The sequence below is a fragment of the Myotis nattereri genome (genome assembly GCF_964212035.1).
Source record: "Myotis nattereri genome assembly, chromosome: 5".
In the NCBI taxonomy this organism is placed as follows: Eukaryota; Metazoa; Chordata; class Mammalia; order Chiroptera; family Vespertilionidae; genus Myotis; species Myotis nattereri.
In genome coordinates this window covers 90,117,999-90,141,741 of record NC_138080.1, presented here as the reverse complement: position 1 = coordinate 90,141,741, position 23,743 = coordinate 90,117,999, and the positions used below count along the sequence as shown (strand labels likewise).

The 23,743-nt window shown below is 38.2% G+C and overlaps 1 protein-coding gene across 2 annotated transcripts in view; it reads left to right on the top strand.

The window, feature by feature from the left end:
• DCTN4 (dynactin subunit 4) overlaps positions 1–23,743 on the top strand; it is a 33,468-nt gene that overhangs the window by 5,128 nt on the left and 4,597 nt on the right. Inside the window, exons 3-13 of one of the 2 annotated variants that reach the window (XM_081091021.1) lie at positions 896–1,074; positions 8,039–8,082; positions 10,182–10,289; positions 11,874–11,894; positions 12,631–12,704; positions 12,944–13,056; positions 13,358–13,467; positions 16,025–16,098; positions 19,268–19,322; positions 20,549–20,656; positions 22,683–22,780. In XM_081091021.1, coding sequence (XP_080947147.1) covers positions 896–1,074; positions 8,039–8,082; positions 10,182–10,289; positions 11,874–11,894; positions 12,631–12,704; positions 12,944–13,056; positions 13,358–13,467; positions 16,025–16,098; positions 19,268–19,322; positions 20,549–20,656; positions 22,683–22,780 — 984 coding nt within the window. The remainder of the gene's footprint in view (positions 1–895; positions 1,075–8,038; positions 8,083–10,181; positions 10,290–11,873; positions 11,895–12,630; positions 12,705–12,943; positions 13,057–13,357; positions 13,468–16,024; positions 16,099–19,267; positions 19,323–20,548; positions 20,657–22,682; positions 22,781–23,743) is intronic. The other variant, XM_081091022.1, reaches the window with a different exon arrangement.

Below are 23,743 nucleotides of genomic sequence, written 5' to 3'. Positions count from 1 at the left end.
CGTGGATATGAACCACTATTATTTGTCTTTCTTGTCTCTGAGAAATACCTTCTGATAAGCCAGACAGTTTTGTATCCTGTCCACACATTAATTTTAACATTTAATCCTCAAAAGATCCCTGTGAGGTGGATACGATTATCTTTATTTGAGGATATTATCTAGATGGCAAAATAGCAGAGCTAATTGGAGTGATGACATGGAACTTGAGACCAAGACTAGGACTGGTGGTGAAATCTGGGTAACCTCTGGCTGTGGAACACATCAAAGCAGCAAGGTACAGCGGCCCTGAAGGGGAACTGCTGGCCGAGCACTACGAGAATAGTGCCAGGAAGCCCGAAAATGCAGCACTTCCGAACCATTCCAGTTTGATCACATTGTGTGGTATCTGTTTCAGCTCTCTGGCACAGCAAACAAGAAGTTATTTTCCAAACCGATTTCCCGATCGTTGTATTGTTGCCTCTCAGTTTTTCATTGTGCAATTGGTCTGTTCTAAAGGCATAAGCTCTGACATTTCTGTTTTCCTCAGAACTCTTTGTGGTCTGTACAAGCATGAAATGAGTCTGGAAATAGTTTACTCGAGACTGCTAACACTGATTCTCTCCGTGGAGTAGGATTGGGTCAGGCTCTAATTCTTCAGGAGCTTTTGTGATAATTGCTTTTATTTTTTTATTTATTTTGCTTTTTATTTTTTTTAATAATGAACATATAATACTTTTGAAATTTTAAAACAAAGTTTGTAAGAGTCTCAGGAGTACTTGATTATTTCTTTTTGCATGAGACAATCCTCCCTTACAGTTCTCTCTTGAATTCCTAACACCTGGAACAAGGTCTGATATTGGTAGGTGCTTGGTAACATTTGTGGAGTGAATGAATTGTTGTATTTTTTGTATCATAGATGCGCCAACTGCTTTGACTGTCCTGGCTGCATGCACACCCTCTCCACCCGGGCCACAAGCATCTCCACACAGCTTCCCGATGACCCAGCCAAGACCACCATGAAGAAAGCCTATTACCTGGCCTGTGGATTTTGTCGCTGGACATCTAGAGATGTGGGCATGGCAGACAAATCTGTGGGTGAGTGAGGTAGACGTCAACATGAGATTTTGTGAAATTAGCAGTGCTGTAATTGCCCACAGACTATGTTAACTGGTTTTGTTTTTTTTTTGTTCATTCTCACCGAGGGTATTTTTTTCCATTGATATTTTGAGAGGGGGTCGGGGAGAGAAAGAGAGAAACATCGATGTGAGAGAGACGCATTGATTGGTTGCTTCTTGCTTGTGCCCTCATCAGGGCACAGGGATAAAACCTGCAACCCAGATACATGCCCTTGACCGGGAATTGAACCCGAGACCCTTAGGTTCGCAGACAGACACTAAAAACTGAGCAAACCGGCCAGGGCTATTTAGTTTTCTTAGAGTTTGTCAGATAGCTTTTATAAATCTGACACTTTCTTAGAGTCAAAATATTGATGTTCTTCATAAGAAATAAAAGCTCCTGATGACAAAACACACCATAAGCAAAATTAAACATAAAAGTGACAAATTAAGAAAAGTATTTGGATCATATACAACAGACTAAAGATAAATAACCAAAAATGAGGAATACTTATAAATCAACTCAAGGCCCAATGCACGAAATTCCTGCAAGAATAGGTCTTCTTTCCCCGGTTGCCGGCAAGCACCTGGGACCTGAGCTTCCTTCCAGCCACCGGCAGGCACCCGGGCTTTGCTCCGGCCGCTATGAGGCACCCGGGACCCCGGGCTTCCCTCGCAGCCCCGGCTTCGTCCAGAAGGTTGTCTGGAAGGATGTCCACTCTAATTAGTATATTACACTTTTATTATTATAGATAAGAAAGAGACTTAATAGAAAAGTAGGCAACAGATATGAACAGCAAGTCTCACAGTGGAAATAAAAATGGTCAGTAACCAAAATGTACATACTGAAGGGGCCATAGTAGGATTAAAATGATATTTCTTTGCCCTATACTCTTTTTTTCCAATCCTCACCCGAGGACATGCTCATTTATTTTTAGAGAAAGGAAGAGAGAGTATGAGAGAGCCTCTCATACATGCCCCAACTGGGGACCAAACCCACAACCTAGGTATGTGCCCTGACCGGGAATTGAACCATGACCTCCTAGTTCATTGGTGGGGCAAGACTCTAACCGTTTTTGAAGTCATAACTCACATTCCACCCTTGTATGTTTCCTTCCTCTAAAATTTTATAGACCTTTGTTTTTATCTCTTTGGATATCATTAAATACCTTATACTATTAATATTGTTTATATGTGAATTTTTCAAGTGTTTTCAACTCTAATATGAGTTCTCTGGGAACAAAGACCCTATATTGAATGTATTAATTCTTCATTTAGTTTTCATTGTCTAGTTAGTTAGATTTTTGTTTTCACAACTGTTGAGGCAATGTATTTTTTTAAAAGTCAATAAATATGTAGAAAGATATGTTCAACTTCACTAATAGGGAAATCCAAATTAAAATTCCATTGATTTGATAAAATATGTTATATCTGATAATCAGGTGTTGGCAAGAATATGGGAAAATAGTTTTCATGCACTACCACCTTGAAAAGCAGTTTAACAACATCTATTAAAGCTTTTTTTTTTTATTGTTTTTAGAGAGAGGATGGGAGAGGGATAGAGAGAGAAAACATCAGTGAGAGAGCCATCATCGGTAGGCTACCTCCTACATGCCCCCTACTGGGGATTGAGCCTGCAACCTGGGCATGTGCCCTGAATGGGAATTAGGAATCGAACCGGGGACCTCTTGGTTCATGGGTCCACACTCAACCACTGAGCAACACCAGCCAGGCTACAATTTTAAAATGCTTTTTTTCTTCTGCCCAGCAATTCCATGTCCCAAGTTTCTATACTGGAGCATTCAAACATGTGCTCAAAGATACATCTATGTCTATGTGTATGTATACATGTGTGTATACACACACGCGCGCGCGCGCGTTTATCAGTGAAACAAAAATTATGTGTATATGGACTTAAAACTACCTACAACATTAATTATATACCTGTCCATCATTTGAGCATTTCAGAGTGGAGGTTGCAATTATCTATATTAGGAAACGTCCTTTATTTTTACATTTTCTATACTTCTGGTTAATATCAGAAAGTAGTAGCACTCTTTAGACCGTCAGTTCAAAATCTTGAGTTGCTTTTTAATTTTTATGTAAACAGTAGCATTTCTATCTCTCCATTGTCTCTTTTCTTTCTGAAATTTCATTTAATTATCTGAAAACTTTTTAGACTTGTTAAAAATTCCCGATTTTGAATTTTCATAAAAGATTTTAGCTTACTAACATATGAAGAAGCTCATACCAAGTTCATTATGTCATTTGACATAACTAAAATGAAGGTGGACAATTCCTATACAATTTGGAAGTAAATATGGCTGACATTTCTTTAGATTCAACTCTGTTCTTAAAAATTTAATCTTTGAATCTGTTTACTTTACCTCTTGGTTTAGAATGCTTGAGCTCTTGGTTTTTTTACATTGTACATTAAGTTGATAAAATATTCTACAAAAACAAAAAATGTTACCTAAACAAGTATATCTTAGTTCCTTAAAAATGCTCGAGGGTAGATATTTCCTGAAATGTGATTTATATTAGAACTAGAGGCCTGATGCATGAAATTCATGCAAGAGGCTTGGCCCTCACAGCCCCAGCTTCATCTGGAAGGACGTCTGGAAGGTTGTTCGGCTGCCCAGTCTAATTAGCATATTATGCTTTTGTTACAGACTAGTGGCCTGGTGCACGAAATCCGTGCACGGAGTGGTGTCCCTCAGCCCAGCCTGTACCCTCTCCAATCTGGGACCCCTCGGGGGATGTCTGACTGCCGGAATGTCTCACGGCACTCGGACATCCCTCTCGCAATCTGGGACCACTGGCTCCCAACCACTCTCCTGCCTGCCTGCCTGATCTCCCTTAACCACTCTGCTGCCAGCCTGATCAACACCAATTGCCCATCCCTGCCAGACTGATTGCCCCCAACTGCCCCCCCCCCCTCCGCCGGCCTGATCACCCTCCAGCTGCCCTCCCCTGCTGGCCTGCTTGCACCCAAATGCCCTCTTCTGCTGTCCCTAGCCACCTCTGCCTCGGCCCCGCCACCATGGCTTTGTCCGGAAGGTCTCCCGGTCTAATTAGCATATTATCCTTTTATTAGTATGGTTGATTCCATAGCATCTCTTTAGACTTTGAGTAAATATTTGTGTATATATGTTTTAATTTCAATGTAGCAAGCAAGTTGTTTGGATTTGTTTATGAGTTAAATGTTAAAAAACAAAACAAACCTCAAAGTGGCATAATATATGCCTCAGTGAGTTAAAAGTATTTTTCTGTGTTTGTATTCTGTCTCTTTTTAGCAAATTAAACAAAGTCCACAAATCCAAGTAAATTTTACAGTTTGTTCCTTTGTAAGTGAATGTTTATGCTTTTTAGATTGTGAGTCATTAAGATTAGAGAATTTTTTTTCAGAACGTAAAACCTGTGTTTGCTTCTGGAAATCTCTCTCTTCTAGGGTATCTTGACAGTGATAATTGAGCTCTTGGAGCTCTTAAAAGAGTAGAGATAATTTCATTTTTCCATGTTGTCATTGGTGTCTGAGGAGCTCTGAAACCACTTTAGTTGGAACTGTTTGGTTTGTAAGTAAGTCATTGTGTCAGTAATGTGCAGAGAAAAACTCATAATGACATTGTTATGTCTCCCAAATTGGTGTTTAGAATAAATTACCAGTTCTAAAGAAGCAATTAGGTAGAACATTTAGACTTTTAAAAATACTACATCTAAAACATTTCTTTTAAATAATTCTTTTTCATGATTGCCTTAAATAGGCAACCTTTAAATTATGAATAATGTACTAAAGGCTGTTATTGCTGCCATTTCTTGCAAGGGAGCGTAGTGACACCTTCAGCAAGAGTCCTTTTTGTTTTGAAAAGAGTTATTTTAACTTATACAAATAATGCACATTCATATATTTATCCCCCAGCTTAACAAAATAAATAACCAAAACAGTTTAAACAACTTGTGTTGCCTCCCCTCCCACATCCTCCTTCCCCTGCCTCTTAGAGAGAGGTAGTCATCACGGTCCTGAAGTCAGTGTGTATCGGTGTCCATGCCTGTCTTTATACTTCTCCGCATATGTATGTGGCCACTAGCAAATCATGTTTATCGTGTGAAACAAATGGAAACCTATATGTATCCTGCTACAACTTTTCTCTATCGATAATATATTTTTAATAGTAGTTTGATTTCATGCATGACTTACCACACTTTACTTACTCATTTTCCTCCTAATGGACATTTAGGTTGTTGTCAATGTTTTCCTTTCAACAGAAGTGCTGTTAGAAAATTCCTGTGTGTATTTCTTAAGTAATAAAAGTAAGGATAACTAAACTGCATAACTAAACTGCTGGTCCTGGCCAGTTTGGCTCATGGATAGAGCGTCGGCCTGAGGACTGAAGGGTCCCGGGTTCGGTTCTGGTCAAGGGCACATGCCTGGGTTTTGGGCTTGATCCCCAGTAGGGAGCATGAATGAGGCAGCCTATTCTGTCTCAGCATTGATGTTTCTATCTCTCTCTCCCTCTCCCTTTCTCTCTGAAATCAATAAAAATAAATAAAAAGTATTTAAAAATAAATAAAAAAATAAAACTGCTGGTTTTAAGTTGTATACATCTTTAGCTCTCTAAAATGGTTTACCAGTTTTTCCTCCCCCTAGTAATGTATAAAAGTAGACTAGCCTTTGCTCTAGAATCAGTGGTTCTCAACCTGTGGGTCGTGAACAATGAAAATACATCCTGCATATCAGATATTTACATTACGATTCATAACAGTAGCAAAATTACAGTTATGAAGTAGCAACGAAAATAATTTTATGGTTGGGGGTCACCACAGCATGAGGAACTATATTAAAGGGTCGTGGCATTAGGAAGGTTGAGAACCACTGTGACAGTTCTTATTTGTGTTGCTTTTTTTTTTCAATCCTCACCTGAGGATACCATTGATTTTTTTAGAGAGTGTGGAGGGGAGGAAGAGAGAGAGAGTGGGGGAAAGAGAGAGACAGCGGGAGGGAGAGAGGAAGAGAGAGGGAAACAGAAACATCCATGTGAGAGAGATACATAAGTTGGTTGCCTCCTGCACATGCTCTGACTGGGGCCAGGTATCACCCAGGTATGTGCCCTTTACCGGAAATCGAACCCACGACCCTTTGGTGTGCAGGCTGACGCTCGGTGTAACGCTGAGCTACACGGTCAAGGGTCCTTGGCACTTCTTAGTATTGTTTTTCCGAAAGGATGGTTGTGAAATGGTATCTCATTGTAGTTTATTTTTTCACTTTTTAAAATTAGCTTTATTGAGATATAACTTATGTATAATGAAGCTCACCAATTTTAAGTGTAGACTTCTATGATTTTTGACAAATGTGTATACTCATAGAGCCACCATCACAATCATGTAACAGAAAAATCCCATCACCCAAAAAAGTTTCCGCTTGCCCCTTTGCTGTCAGTTTCTTGCCCTGACCTCCTGGCTCCTGCCCCACTGATAGGCTTCCCACCACTGTAATTTTGCCTGTTCTGGAGGTTTATACAATTGGAGTCTCGTAGTACATAGTCTTTTGTGTCTACTTTCATTAACATAATGCTTTTGAGGTTCACCCATATTTTTGCTTTTTATTGAGTAGTGTATCTGTTGTAGGGTTATACCAGTTTGTTTATTCAATGTCTAGTTGATGGACATTTGGATTTTTTTTCTAGTTTTTGTCTTATGAATAATGCTGCTATGAACATTTGCCTACAAGTCTTAGTGTGGATATGTTTTCATATTTCTTGCGTAAATACTTAGGAGTGGAATTGCTGGATTGTAGGGAGAGTGTACATTTAATGACTAGAAACTGCCAAACTATTTTCCAGAGTGGCTATACCATGTGGACCCTCACCAGCAATGTAAGAGAATTCCAGTTCCTCAACTACCTTTCATATTGTCAGTCTTTTTCATTTTAGCCATTCCAGTGAGTGTGTAGTGATACCTCATTGTGGTTTTACTTTGCATTGTCTTAATGTGCTTTTTTTGCCATCCATATATTTTCTTTGGTGAAATGATTGTACAAATCTTTTGCCTATTTTTTAATGGAATTTTGTCTTTTTATTGAGTTGTAACAGTTGTGTATTCTGGGTACAAGTCCTTTGTTCAGTATATGTTTTGCAAATATTTTCCCTCAGTCTATGGCTTGCTTGCCTTTTATTTTCTTACCAGTATCTTTTGAAGAACACAAATTTCTAATTTTGATGAGGTCTAATTTATCAATTTATTTCATAGCTTGTGCCTTTTGTATCCTAGTGAAGAAACTTAGGCTAACCCAAGGTCACTAAGATTTTCACTGATGTTTTCTTCTATGGAGATTATAGTTTTAGCTCTTACATGTAAGTCTATTGTCCATTTCAGAGTAAGTGTTGTATGTGTTGTGAGGTAAGGCAAAGGTTCATTTTTTTGTAGATGGGTATCCAGTTGTTGCAGCACCATTTGTTGAAAGTATTCATTATGGTTTTACTTTTAACTTTCTGGAATAATCTTTTCCTTTATGATCTGTGCAGTTCGTTTCTTATAAAAGAAATTTTTTTCCAAACCAGGGCCATAAAACAGAAATTGCAGTGTTGCAGATAAGAGCAGGGTCTCTGGAGTCAGACTTTGAATCCTCGCTTTACCACTTACTATCTTTGTGACTTTGGACAAGTTATATAACTTTCAGAGCCTCAATTTCCTCATTTGTAAAATAAGGCTAATAATAAGAGTCCCCACTGCACAACATTATTATGAGAATAAAATGTGCCTGGCTATACATATGTTAGCAGTGGTGGTCGTCATTATCATTGAGCATTCTGGTCTATATCATTTCTAGGACTCATTCTTGGAAGTTCTGTGATTTTATGTTTTTTAAGTTTTGTGGCCTGCAGAATGACCTATTTTTGTGAAAATAAAATTATAAAATTCTTGTTTAATGTTTCTTTATTTTGCAGCTAGTGGTGGTTGGCAGGAACCTGAAAATCCTCACACTCAACGGGTAAGTAAAGGGTCATTAGAGAGAGGATGAAATAAGGAAAGATGGAGAGGAAGACTCAGTATCTTCCATTTTATCAGTGGATATGGCCTATGCTTAGAAGCCCATGACATGTATTTTGGTGTCTATTACACATAGAAAGTGCTTCTCATTGTAAGATATTAAATCACAGTGGCAGTTTTCCCCCCATTAAGTTAATAGAAAAACTTAGGTATAGTTTTAGTTCTGTACTCGAGTGTGAACTAGACAAAGGAAACAATATGCTTTTGTTTTTCACATAACCCACCAACTAAGTTGCGTTTCCATCAGTTCTCAAATACTCTTGGAAGTATCATCAACATATAGACATCTTAGTTCCTGGAAACACCACAAATTTAGAAGATGCCCTTTGACTCAATAATGGTTGCTTATAGAATAATGACTGGAGCATCCTTTAACAGTTCATACAGAATTGATCTCTAACGTATACATTAGAGCTGATTTTTTTTGGCCCTGGAACTAGAATGTGAAAAAGATAATGAAATACTATTGAAATGAAGTATGTACAAACTGCAGATTAAATACAGTTTATAATTATCCACTTACGACATTAGCAAAAATTAGAAATATTGAAAATATCCTGGATGATGGTGTGGGGAATTGGATCTTTTTACATATACTGTTGTAAGTGTAAATTAGTACAAATTTCTTGAGCTCTCAGCAGTATCTACTTTCTGGACTCTGACCTATAGAAATACTTACACTTATGCACAAAAATATATATTCATTCATCACACATTTATCGAGCACTTACTATGTGCCAGGGACTGTCCTGAACAATAAGGATACTTGGTTTCTACCCTCATAGAGCTGAAGTCTAATGGGAAAACAAAATCAATCAAATAATCGTCAGGTACAGGAAAAACTAAGTAACATGAAGAAGAGAAATTGTGCCATGTGGACATTTAATTAGGGGGAATTTCAACTAACTAGGTCTGTGTCTGAGGATGTTTCTAAGATTTGAGGACAGCAGGCACAGAAGGGAAAGAATTGAAGGCAGGGGGACTGCATATGCAAGGAGCTAATAAGTGGAAGAAGGAAAGCAGGTTGTAGACAAGGTGAGTGTGATGAATGGAGCTTAGCATCGAGCTACTGGAGGGAAGTACTTGCTGTCAGACCATGTAGACTGAGGTAAGGAGTCTGAAAAGCCTTTGAAGGTTTTAAGCTAAGACTTGCCAGGATCAGATTAGTATTTCTAAAACATAATTGCTACTGAAGTGAGAGGACAAGTGTGGGTTCCAGGACACCGTTAAGTCCTATCATAGAAAATGGTTAAATACCTAATAAGACATCTGTCCTGTATAATAAGATGCAGCTTTTAAAAAAGAATGAGGCAGATGTATTTGTACTGGATGGGGAGTTTTTGATAATTTCAGTGGAAAAGAATGTTATAAGTTTTTTTCTTATATGAAAAATAAAAAGACCTGTATTTATTTTATACATATAAATGCTGTATGTCTATACATGAATTTTTTTTTAATGTCATACCTGTGCCTGTTAATGTGTAAGAAAGCTATCTAAACTCTAATAATGGATACCTCTGGTGAGGGCAGGGTAGGTTTGGGCACAAGAGATAAAAGAGAAGTTTCACTTATTTTTTGTTTAAATAAGTTTCACTTAATTAAATTTTTCCCAATTAACATAACATTGTTTTTATTAAAATATATTTTAAGAATGAAAATGTGGGTTACAGTGGAGAATATGGAGTATGACATGTTACATTCTTAGAAATAGATGGTCTTGTGGGCATGCAGAAAAAATAGGAGCATTTGTGAGAGGGAGTAAGTAATGAAGTAAAAGAACAGTGAAGAGAGAGCATGACATTTCCAAGCCTTTTCATTGCCCATTTCTTCCCGTTGTTCACCTTGAGGGTTCCATTTCAATTCCGAAATGGATCATGTAAAGAAGATAAATTCTCTTTGAAGAAAAGGGCAAACTTGCCACCTTAATAATTTGTTTTCTCTGTTTATTATGTGTCTAGCAGTGTAGTTGATTAATTTCGTATGTTTCCTGTTAGCTTTTTCATGAAACAAAATACTGAGTCATTGATTGATTTGTTACAGATGAACAAACTGATTGAATATTACCAGCAGCTTGCTCAGAAAGAGAAGGTTGAACGAGATCGCAAGAAACTGGCACGGCGTAGAAACTATATGCCTTTGGCTTTTTCGGTGAGCACTTAGCACAAAAAGGAGTTAGCAGTTCATTGGTCAAGACCTCTGTGACATGAGAACTGTGACTCTTTCAGAAAGTTGCCCTTGTCCCTAGATTCCTGAAGGATGGGTAACAGAAAGGTTATGCTTTTACCACATCATTAGCTCTCTGAGTTTTAAGGACATTTGTGTTTCTCCATCACTCCCCTTTCTCTTCTGATTATTCTCCAAAGAGGCTAGTGTTTAATTCTATAGGCACCACAGAACTGTAACAACTTTGGGATATTATAGAAACTCAGAAGTGGTAGATTTTATTCATATTCCCATATAGCCCACCTTTGACATCCTCATAGTGGTGGTTTTCTGACTCTAGTTGTAATTTGGGGGGCACCTCCCATATTTCTCCAGTATAAAAAAACTCTTGAGTTTTACACAGTGTACTTGTGTGGCTAAATAGATAATAATATATGCAAGTGTAATTTTTGATAGGAAGTATTTATGGAAGTCATTCTTTACTAGTTTGCATGCTACCCATCAGAAGAAAAAGATTAAGATTTGGGGCTTTTATTATTGTCCCCAAGTTTTATTTGCTATCACAGAACAATTTGTTTTCTGTGTGTTTGCTTGGAGCCATGCAGGTTGGCATTTCATAAATACCATTTGTTGAATGGCAATGAATGATGTGTCAAGCACTGTGCTAGACACTTTACACATATTATTTTATTTAATCATCATAATCTTGTGGAATAGATGGTATATTCCAGCCATGGGCAAACTACGGCCCGCGGGCCGGATCCGGCCCATTTGAAATGAATAAAACTAAAAAAACAAAAAAGACCGTACCCTTTATGTAATGATGTTTACTTTGAATTTATATTAGTTCACACAAACACTCCATCCATGCTTTTGTTCCGGCCCTCCGGTCCAGTTTAAGAACCCATTGTGGCCCTCGAGTCAAAAAGTTTGCCCACCCCTGGTATATTCTCATTTTACAGTTGAGGAAGTGTGATCTGTATAGGTTAAGTAACTTGTCATACTGCTTCTGCCTGAGAATTCGTTAAGCTATCAAAATCCTACAAATTGGTAAGGTCTATATAAAAATATCTAGAATTTAATAAAGCATTAAAACTCACAAGGCAGTTCTAGTTGGTTTGGCTCAGCGGATAGAGCATCAGCCTGCAGACTAAAGGGTCCCAGGTTCAATTCCAGTCAACGGCACGTACCTCAGTTGCAGGCTCAATCTCTAGTAGGGGCCGTGCAGGAGGCAGCTGATTGATGATGTTCCTCTCTCATCAATGTTTCTATCTCTCCCTCTCCCTTTCTCTCTGTCTTTAAAAAAAAAAAAAAAAATCAATAAAAATAAAAAAACTCACAAGGCTTTACATTTGCCAAAGACTTAATGAAATCTTAATGAGTTTTTCTGCATAGTCCAGTGGTACAAACAACATATGCACCAGTGTATTTAGGAGAGGGATTTGAATTAAATGCATAATTCTTTCAACTTTCCCACATAACCTGCCTGCTATATGAGTTTGCTTCTATCTTATGCTGCAATTTTTTTTTTGTCTCTGTTGCAACCTGCTGCTATTTTGGGGCCTACAGCAACACACTATTCATGTAGTGGTAAGTTCTCTTTTATAATTCTTGCTAGCCCTGAAGAAGTAGCAGATGATCACTGGTGTTCCAAGAAGACATTCATCATGTGTCTTAGACACTCCACATAGCTCTGTTCTAAACCATCACTTAGATATTTAGATTACTAGTTTAAACAAAAATTCACATTTTGTTCAGTTTACTATATTAATGTATTTTCAGTCTTCATGTTGGTACTTTAATTACCATTTTAAGAACTAGAGGCCTGGTGCACGAAATTTGCACTCGGGTGGAGGGTGGGGTCCCTCAGCCCAGCCTGTGCCCTCTCACAATCCAGGAGCCCTCAGGGGATGTCCGACTGACAGACATCCTTAGCGCTGCCATGGAGACTGGAGAGGCTCCTGCCACCGCTGCTGCACTCGCCTGCCATGAGCCCCGCTTCTGGCTAAGCGGTGCTCCCCCTGTGGGAGCGCACTGACCACCAGGGGGCCGCTCCTGCGTTGAGCATCTGCCCCCTGTTGGTCAGTACGCATCATAGCGACCGGTTGTTCTACCATTCAGTCAGTTTGCATATTAGCTTTTTATTATATAGGTTAAGATGGTGTGGGGGCTACAAATTTCTCTCTTTAAAAGAAGTTGTTTTTGTTTGCTTGTTTTTTGCTTATTTCCCTGAGCTTCTTATGCTGTCCCACTCAAAATTCTTTCTTTTGATAAATAGGCTGTTTAAAGGTGGAACTTCTAATAGGAATTTCTGAACTCTGTTTAGGACAAATATGGTCTTGGAACCAGGCTTCAGCGACCACGAGCTGGTGCAACCATCAGTACCCTGGCTGGACTTTCGTAAGTTTGGACATTAAGTGCCTTTGAGGAGAAAAAGCAGGTATCAAAATGAATATTGAAGGAATGTGATTTTTAAATAAATAAATAACAGTTGCCAGTGGTGAAGAAGATTCTCGTACTTATAAGAGACTTAAACAGAAAGAATATTCTATAATAGAGGAATACTTCAATTTTTGATATCATAGAATTTGAAGATAATCAGGTGGACCCTTGAGAAATGACTACTTTTCCTCTTTTAGCCTTAAAGAAGGAGAGGATCAGAAAGAGATAAAGATTGAGCCAGCTCAAGCTGTAGATGAAGTGGAACCTCTACCTGAAGACTATTATACAAGACCAGTCAATTTAACAGAGGGTAATTTTATACACGATTCTACTTGGTTTATATTTTACAACTTATTCTACTTTTGTTACTCTTATGCCTTGTGACTTGAGATTTTTAATAGCATAGTTGTTATAAGTAAAATGCATCGTCGAAAAGAAAGTAGATATAATAGAAATAAACATTTGAAGAATTTTAAAATGTCCCATTCCTATATGGTAGTTTTTTGAAGAATACTATTCACAAAAGCAGTGTTGTTTTATGTAATTATTTTGTATAAGTCTGATATTGAGCAAGTCCCTAAATTGAGGCTGGTTTCTACCTTTCATGCTAGTAACCACCCTTCAGCAACGCCTCTTACAGCCTGACTTCCAGCCAGTCTGTGCTTCTCAGCTGTATCCTCGTCACAAACATCTTCTGATCAAAAGGTCCCTGCGCTGCCGGGTAAGTAAAGTTGCCATTTGTATCAGGGAAAAGCAAAAATAAAGTCAACGTGATTGGTGTCTGGACAATATAAACATTTCTGGAAGATAGTAAATACAGAGAATGTATAGGTGTCCAGGCACATTTTAAATACTTTCAACATAAATTCAATCCTTACCACTCTGTGAGGTGTAGGTACTATTGTTACCCTTGTTTTACAGATATGGTATCAGAAGGTTAAGTTCATAGTAATAACCCCTAAAAGATTAGTGAAAGAATATTTAGCTATTAGTTTAGTAGAGTAGAAACAAAGAGGACTGATAAAAAATAATCAATTTAAAATAAAGTAACAAAGAAGAAAAATCCAGGCTCTGGGAATCTATAGAAGAAGCAACGGAGTTTCTTCAATAAATAAATTGTAAAAGAAAGAAAACCACAGAAAGGAAACCTTTTATATCAGTCCTATCCAACAGAACTCCCTTTGATGATGAAAGTATTCTGTATCACACAGTCCAGCATGGTTGCCATTAGTCACATGTGGCTACTGAGCACTTGAAATGTGACAGTGCATCTGAGGAACTGAATCTTTCATCTTAAATTCATTTAATTAACCACATGTGAATAGTGGCTACTGTTACCAAATAACACAGCATGAAATCAGAAGAGACCTAAGAGGCATATCAATCACATTGTGTAGACTTTATCTAATTCCTGATTTAAACAACAGAAAAAAAAGAAGGGGACCAGAGAAGAAAGAAAGAAAGAAGAATGAGGAAGGAAAGAAAATTTATGAAACCTTTGGGGAAATTTAAACATTGTATTTTTTTATGCTATTAAAAGAATTGTTCATTTTTTAGGGATAATAAGAGTATTTTTATCCTCACCTGAGGATATGTTTATTGATTTGAGAGAGACAGGAGGGGGGGGTATCATTTTGATAACCCACTCTTCAGAGAAAACCCATAATGAAATGAAAAGAGACCATAGACTGAGAAAAGTAATTTGAAAGGTATATAATTAACAAAGGATTAGTATCTAGAGTATGTAAAGAACTTTATCAAATCAGTAAGGAAATGGTATCTTAGTATAAAAATAACCAGTAGATACTAACATACAAGTCATGGCAGAGGAAATCCCAAAACCCAATAAATAGGAAAGCTACTCAGACTTACACAGTAATCAGAAATGTACATTGAAACTATAGTGAGATACCATTTCATAAATTACCAGGTTGGCAGAAGTTAGCAGTTTGGCAGTATCTATCAAAATGACAAATGCACATACCTATTGATCCACTTTTAAGAAAGTATTCTACATAGACATTTACACATGTGGAAAATGATTGATGTATAAGAATACTTATTGCAGAATACGTGTTTCTATGATTTTGTAGAAGCAAAATCATAGAAACATCAATCTGGGTACAGTTAAAGAAGTAATAGGAATCGTTAAGTAGGATACAGAGGCACTTCTGTATGTGCTGGCGTGGAATTCCAAGACTAAGTGTGTGTGTGGGGGGGGGGGGGTGGAATCAAAGGGTAGAAGAATGGCCCTTGTATGTTATTGTGAAAAAGAAAGTTGATGTATTCATATACTTTTATATGCATAGGCTATTTGTGAAAAAACATATGAGAAACTGGTTGGCTCGGGAGAGGCACAGGGGGACAGGTAATGGGTATCTTTATAGTGTACCTTTTTTATATTGTTAAAACAGTTTTTTTAACCAAGTACATGTAGTACCCATTCAAGATATAAGTAAATAATTGTTACTGTATTTTAAAACATGATATCTGGAATCATAACACTTGCATTTAAATGCTCCAATTCTTACTAGCTCCATGAAGTTGCACAGATTATGTATTTTTCCTCTCCCCCATTTTCATCATCTATGAAATGGGGTCAATAATACACCTACCTCATAAGTTGATGTGATGTTTAAATGTACTTAAACCAAGAATGTATACCTTCTAGGCTAGTAGAGAGGAAATAAAAAGGATTAAAAAGTAATATAAAAGAAAACAAGAAAGAAGAAAAATAAACAAAATCTACATTGTTTAGCACATATAGTAAGTACTCATTATGTTAGTTTTATTACTTCAGTAGTTTGTATTGCAACAATGTAATTTTTGATAGTATGGTTGCTATATCCAGAAGTTCAAAACATCTTTTGTATATGTTGGTTATCTGTAGCACACAGTATTTCAAAACATGTGTTTTTGCAGCAAAACACTAGTAAAACAAAACTCTAGTACAGCAGTCGGCAAATAGCGGCTCGGCAAACTGCGGCTCGCGAGCCACATGCGGCTCTTTGGCCCCTTGAGTGTGGCTCTTCCACAAAATACTGACTTCTGTGCATGTGCCACGAAGTTTCAATCGCACTGTATGTGCATGCCCGCAGGTGGTGTTTTGTGGTATTTTGTGGAAGAGGCACACTCAAGGGGCCAAAGAGCTGCATGTGGCTCGCGAGCCGCAGTTTGCCGACCACGGCTCTAGTAAATGCTATCCTTCTAAACTTAGTAGCTCCCTGGATCAGCAGAATTGTTCTTTTTTTCCTCTGATATATTTTTTACTTTTTTAGAAATGTGAACATAATTTAAGCAAGCCAGAATTTAATCCAACATCTATCAAATTTAAAATCCAGCTGGTTGCTGTGTGAGTATTTTGGGATGGGTATTTTTGGTTACTGTTTTAGGTTGTGTGGATTTTTTTTTTGTTTGTTTGCTTAAAAAAGAAAAGGAAAATGACATCAAAATAATCTTGTTCTGGTCCTGTTTATGTTTTGAATTATACACCATGAAGTTTAAGGCAAATCTATAGACAAAATCTAGGATATGTTTGTATTTGTGACACAGTGATAGTGTGGTCTGGGGCATTGAGGTAGGTGGACTGTTGGGTAGAGAGTCACTCGTCATTCATTACAAATTACAAAGTTTGGAAATGATCTTTTAAAAATTAAAGTAAAAAATAATAATAGAGTATAGTAGATTGAAGAGTACCCTGTAACAATGTTCATTTTATTTAACTATGTTCCAATAATGCTTCACTGAATATGATAAAAGTGACTAAGTTAGTGTTAACTTACTGGGACTTGTTAGTATGAGGGAATTTTTGTGTATGAAAATCACTTGTCAAACAAGAAGAATATTTTGATAAATGAGAAAAATATTGTCTTGACTTTAGGGTGCGAGAGTCTGTCCTAGGGTAAGTAAGGCAGGAAACTCAGAAGCACTAAGGAAAAAATAGACAGCTTTGACCTTAGCAAAAAACAATAACATGAATTGTAAAAACAGAATCGACAAAAACAAAGTCTTGAGACAGTAGAACAGGAAAGAGTATTTGCCACCCTAACTGGTTTGGCTCTGGATAGAGCGTTGGCCAGCGGACTGAAGGGTCCCGGGTTCAATTCTGGTCAAGGGCAAGCCCCAGTAGGGGGCACGGAGGAGTCAACTGATCAATGTTTCCATCTCATTGATGTTTCTCTCTACAAATGTTTCTTCCTCTATGTAAAAGCAATAAAATATATATTTTTTAAATTAAAAAGAAAAGAAAAGAGTATTTGCCATTCTTGACAAGTAAGTTTAATACCGTGGACTGCAGAATTCCTTACAAATTGGAAAGGATTTGAACAGGCAGCTCACAAAAGAGGAATTTGAATGGCCAATAAATACCAAATGGAAAGATGCTGAGACTTGTTAGAAAAACTTTAAAAAAATAAAAAGCATCTGGTGTTTCTGAGAATTTGGGTGAATATTTTCTCATATTGATGGTAGGCTTGTGATTTGCTAGTCTTTTCTGGAGAATGGTTTGGATTAGCAAGACGAAATTACACAGACTTTTAACCCAGCAGTACCATCTCAGGAATCTATTCTGTAGAAACAAAAGTACCAATATTTAAAGATACATTTATAAGGATGTATATTATAACATTTTAATGACAAAAGCTTGAAATAATTTCATTGTCAAGCTGATTAGCCACTATTAAGAAGTAGTTGATTAAATTGAGATACACTGATGCTGTAGAATATTATGCAGCAATTAAAAAGTCAGTGCCAGTCAAAAGGTTGAGAAGAGCTGATCTGGTGAGTTAGGAGGAAAGGCACTAAAAGGGCCTTGTATGGGTTCTGTTACTTACTCTGTTTGTCTAAACTTATTTCCCTCATCTGTGAAATGGGAATACCAGTCCTGCCTCCCTCTAAGGGTTGTGAGAAGAATCATTTGAGCTATTATGTTTGCAAATGCTTTATAAATGTAAATCACCATAAAATATGTTCTATTTTCCTAACTATTATTTAATACATGACTGGTTAGCAAGGAAGAAAACTATAAAAATGGTACATATAAAGTCCCTACACACACCTTTCTTAATTAAGAATTACACACTTTACAGAAATCTTGAATGGCAGGATGTACCTAACATTAATTTCTTAATTAAGTTACTCAGGTAGACCTGATGACCAGCGTGGAAAATACTTAATCTGAAGTTAAAATACCTTATTACCTCTGTTTTAAGGTTCACTTCCCCATAACCACTCCCCCCCCCCCCCCCAATACACACACATTTAGTGTCTGCAATAGATTTTGTCTTATGTTAATTATAGAGGCCCGGTGCATGACATTCGTGTACTTGGGGAAGGGGGTCTCTCAGCCTGGCCTGCGCCCTCTCTCAGTCCGGGATCCCGAGGGATGTCTGCCTGCCGGCTTAGGCCTGCTCCACACAGACATCCCCCAATGGGTCCTTAGTGCTGCCATGGAAGCAAGAGAGGTTCCCGCCACCACCACTGTGCTCACCAGCTGTGATCCCGGCTACTGGCTGAGTGGTGCTCCCCCTGTGGGAGAGCACTGTCTACCAAGGGGCAGCTCCTGTGTTGAGCGTCTGCCCCCTGTGGTCAGTGCACATCATAGTGACTGGTCATTCTGCCATTTGGTCGATTTGCATATTAGCCTTTTATTATATATAGGAAGGATATGCACAATTACTAACATTTATGAGTACTTTGTTCCAAGCACTTTTACGTACATTATTTAATGTATTCTTCATGATAACCTCAAGGCATAGATACTATTGTTCTCCTCATTTTAAAATTGAGGAAACAAAGCAAAAGAGGTAAATATCTTGTCCTGGCCTTTACAGAGAGATATTTTGGTATATAAATATTGAACTTAGATTTGAACCTGGACAGTTTGAGTCCAGAACAAACACATGTGAGTACAATTTTGTGGTCTTATTTTGAAAGGCAGCATAAGATAGTGGGTAAGAGCAAGGACCCTGGAGCTGGATTGCCTGGGTTTGAATCCTGGCCACTTATCAGCAGGTTCCTTCTTTTCCCAAGCCCAGCTGCTTCGTCTTTATAATGGGGGTAATAATAATGCCTATCACATGCAGTTGCAGTGAAGGGTACTGGAGTTCATATTTGAAAAGTACTTAAAAACTTACCTGGCACATAGTAAGTACTATATAAAAGTGTGTGCTAGTGTTTTTATACTCCTGCGATATGGTATTCAGTCATTCTTGGATCCTATAATTAGCTTTTAGATTTATAGAAATGAACTAATAAATTCTCAGAAATATGTATCTTCCATGATACCCACACAACTATCGGCTCTAAAGTAGAAGGATACATAAGATTTTAGAAAGAACTCATTACCAATTTGTTCTAATGTCTTAGGTTCTTACTATAGTGAAGATATGATTCTCTAAAATTCTTTTCATTTGACATGTTCTAATTAACATGAAGAAATCATATCTTTGCTGCACTATCTAAAAAAAAGTAATTTTTTGAGACTCCAGTGACTATTAGTGCATTTTTTTATTCATTCACAGCAATTACATCCCAGAAGTGAGAATCATGTCGATTCCCAACCTCCGCTACATGAAGGTTAGTACTTTGCTTTATTAACAGGAAAAGAAAGAATTCCTTGATTGAAGATGTGTGCATGTGTGGGTAGGTGGCTGTGTATATTTGGCATGGATGCAGTGAGCAAGGGATAAAAGAGAAGAAAGTTTGGAATAATAAAGGGATTGAGATTTTAAAGTTCTTTAGGTGGGATTCTTAACATCTATGAATGTATGCAGAAGGAGCAGTGTGCACATATAGAGAGATGGAAATGGGTGGGGAAAGAGACGTTGAACCCCACCGGCGTCTTCAGCTCTTTTCCATCATCTCGTGTGCGTATGCAGCCGATAACAGGAAGCATCTAGATTTCTTCTATACCACAGCCCCTCTCTACTTGGAGGGCCTTATCTATGCCCTTTCCTCCCCCTATACCCAATTATGAATTGTAGAACATTCTGCAGCAGCCTCTTTACTTTTTCTTTTTTTAAATATGTTTTTATTGATTTCAGAGAGGAAGGGAGAGGGAGAGAGATAGAAAGGTCATTGATGAGAGAATCATTGATCGGCTGCCTCCTGCATACTCCCTACTGGGGCTTGAGCCTGCAACCCCAGCATGTGCCCTCGGCTGGAATTGAACCTGGGACCCTGCAGTCCACAGGCCAACACTCTATCCACTGAGCCAAACCAGCTAGGTCTACAGCAGCCTCTTCAGTTCTTCCCCTTCATGGTGCCCATGAAGACATTTATAAAGTCCCTGTTCATTTTAAACTTTCTTTGCTAATCTCAGAGTACATACAGGTAAACTATGGTTCAAAAAATCTTAAACATCTTACAGTCTTGATGTGCCATTTTTTTGTTATTATATCTGATGAGCCTATGGCTCCCATATTTTATTTATGAGGGCTTCCTTCCTTTTAGTCCTTAAGTGGAGGACTGGGTGGAGCAAGAGTTGTAAACTTTAATCACTTAGATTATATACATTTCTTAGGCTTTCTGGATCAGTAACTTGCCCTTTCTATGGGATCTGTCCCATTTCTTCAGTGAAATAGCAACTCTAGAGAGTATATGGCCTAACATATAAATAATAGAGTAGGAATGAGTGAGCATTTGGAGAATGCAGTGATGGAGAGGTATAGGTGGGTGTTATTTCCGAGAACTGATTGGGAAAGACAGGTGATGATTTTGTGAAATATTTGGTATAGCAGCTAAGAAAGTGGACCTAGGTGGCAGTAGTGGAACATTTCTGAGATGCTTTTCCTATTTCACAGGAGAGCCAGGTTCTCCTGACTCTTACGAATCCAGTGGAGAACCTCACCCATGTGACACTGCTGGAGTACGATGAAGGGGACCCTGATAATACCAACAGCACTGCTAAGGTGGGAGCATTTTGCCTTATTCTGACCCTGATTTTTCCTGGAGTGACCTCATTTGACCTGGCTTAAAGGACTCTGTGCTGTCTCTCATTTTTACATCCAAGTAGTCATCAGTTCTTTTGATTCTACCTCCGAAGATTTTACTTTCTCTGCAGACACACTGCCACTGCCCTGTTTGAAAGATTCGTCACTTCTTACCTGGACTGTAGTAATTTCCTAACTGACCTCACTGTTTTCAGTCCACCCCCACTTCCATTCTAGTCCACCTTCTGTCTTGTCACCAGGATGATCTTTCTAAAATCTAATTTTGATCATGGCATGCTGATTACTTGCTATTCCTCTGACTCTGAGATGAAATTCAAATTCCTTGACATAGCAGAAGAGCTCCTTAATGTCCTCACCTCTCTGTTCTTCAGATGGTTTTCCGCCAGATCCCCAAATCTAACATTCTCCAAATCATACGTATTATTGGTTGAGATCCAGGCAGATCCAATGGGTTGTGAACTGTCCCACTGGAGAATTGCATATGCTATTTGTTTTATCTAGAATGCCTCTCCTGTCCCCACTCTCCTGGCATACATGCCCATACCACTCTTGCAGTGTAATGAATGCTTATTCTGCAAGACTCATAGGAAATAGTACCTCCTTTAAAAGCTGGTATGCCTCCTCTATATGCGTTCTGCCTATATAGAGGATACATAGCACTAACTAAATATTAAATAGTTGATTTTGACTTTCATTGTTAGGTGAATGAATGAAATATGGCCTTTCTCCATTTCGCTATTTGGTGATTCATCTAGTACTTGATATTTTAGATCAAGACCTTTCTCTGTAGGCCATCTATTACTGACTCATAATTCAACGTGATATTTATTAATAGAGATTGGTAGAAAGGATACCTATGTCTGTACTTAGCTGTTATTCAAATAATACTTCTTAGTAGAGAATGTCTTTATCCTATCCCTTTTGTCTTCCTTGCGCTGTATGTATGAGGGCTGTCTTCCTTTTAGTCCTTAAGTGGAGGACTTACGATTTCACTTATTAGCATTACTTCCGAAGAGAGGTGACACACCTCTCTCCTTGTTTCTTTTTATTTTTGTTGGATAACACTAAGCTGTTCCAGTAATGGTAGGAACAGAAGTAACTGCCTGATGCATATACCCTGCTTGTGAATTTGCTGTATTTCTCTCTCTTTACACCCCTCAGCCACATTTGTATCCATAATTAGAAATGTAGTTGACTTTATCTGTTAACCTCTGACATAGCAAAGTTGAAGCCTAGTTACAACAGGAGGATAAGTCTGAAGAATGCTTGTTTTCCATGACCATAAACATCCCCAGCGTCCCCGTTTCAGAAAATACTATGTCGCAACCCGTGTTTCTCCTTTATGTGTTTCTTAAAAAAAAAAACAAAAAAAAAAACCCTAGCTGTTTTGGTTCAGTGGATAGAGCATCAGACTGCGGACTAAAGGGTCCCAGGTTCGATTTTGGTCAAGGACACATGTCGGGGTTGCAGGCTCAATCTCCAGAAGGGGGCGTGCAGGAGGCAGCCAATCAATGATTCTCATCACTGATGTTTCTATCTCTCTCTCCCTCTCCCTTCCTCTCTGAAATCAAAAAAAAAAAAAAAAAAAAAAAAAGTATTAAAAAAAAGATGACCTGTTTCACATACACCACAAAGTTTGAAGACTAATGTAGCAAAGACCCATGTACTTCCATCCCCTTAAGAAATAGAATATTAAAGACTAAATTAAAACCCCTACGTCCTTCCCACTTGAATTTCCCAATGCAGCCACAGTGAAGTAAGCACTCCCTTGGCTTTATCATTCCCTTAAATCTTTTTGTCCTTATATTTTTACTGGAAATGTCTTTGTTTTTAAACAGTGATTTTAAACTTCATGTAAGTGCTATCATACTATGTTTCTTGAGTCTTGATAATTATTTCTAAATATCTGTAATACTTTGCTGTTGAATGAATGTCCTATGACACAGATTTCTTCTAAGGAAGGCCTGTCTCTCTTGTTTTCCAGGTGGTTGTACCGCCCAAGGAACTGGTGCTGGCCGGCAAGGACGCAGCCGCTGAGTACGACGAGCTGGCAGAGCCCCAGGACTTTCAGGATGATCCCGAGTGAGTGATCTTTCTGTGACACCCCGTCTCCCCCACATTGGCTGATACAGGAGGCCTACTTAGAGATCCTAAATATTTTATCTGCATTTAAAAAATAAGTTTTCCTTCTTATAAAAATAATTATTATAGAAATTTTGAAAATGCATATAAACCATGAAGAAGAAAATAAAATCTAACCACCAGAGATAAGCATCATTAACATTTTGGTGTTTGTCCTTCCATCATTGGTATCATGCTGTAAGCACGTTGTTTTAACCTTTGTTTTTTTCACATAAATACATTTTCCCATGTTAAAAACATTTCAAGTACATGGTTTATAATGGTTGTGGACAGAATACAGGTTGCTAACAGAATACACTATCCCTATAGATTTATCATTGGATTTGTCCACCCCTACCCTCACTCTCTCAGTGATCTGATTAGTAGATTTTACTCTCTCATACCTAATAACTGAAAAGTGAAAGACCAAACCTTTTCCTGAAGGGAGTGCATCATCAGCATCCAGTCTGAAGATAGAAATCATGTCAATTATTTGAACAGAGAGGATTTAATATAAAGAATTGTTAACTGGGTAACTTCAAAGGTTAAAAAAAACTCTGAAGTATCCCAGAGATGGCAATTTTATGAAACAGCTACCACCCCAGGGCTGGGGGAACAAAGCGAAATGGTTAAAATTGTTAAAATGTAGAAACTTGAAGGAGGACCCCCGTGGAGCAGAAATTCAGACCTGTGGGGAGGTGAGAGGGGACACGCTTTACAGGTGCTGACATCTCAGGGTGGCAGAAGAGGCATGCACGATGCAGCTGGTTATGCAAGAGTTGGAAAACTGTAGCTGGCTCTTGCCACTTTCTGGGTGAAGGAGCATTGCTGGAGTGATGCCCATGGGAACCGCACACAAACAGCAAGCTCCCAGGGAAGAGCAAGCCCCTCCTTCCTGTAGGCTCTAGTCTCCCTTTAGAGTCG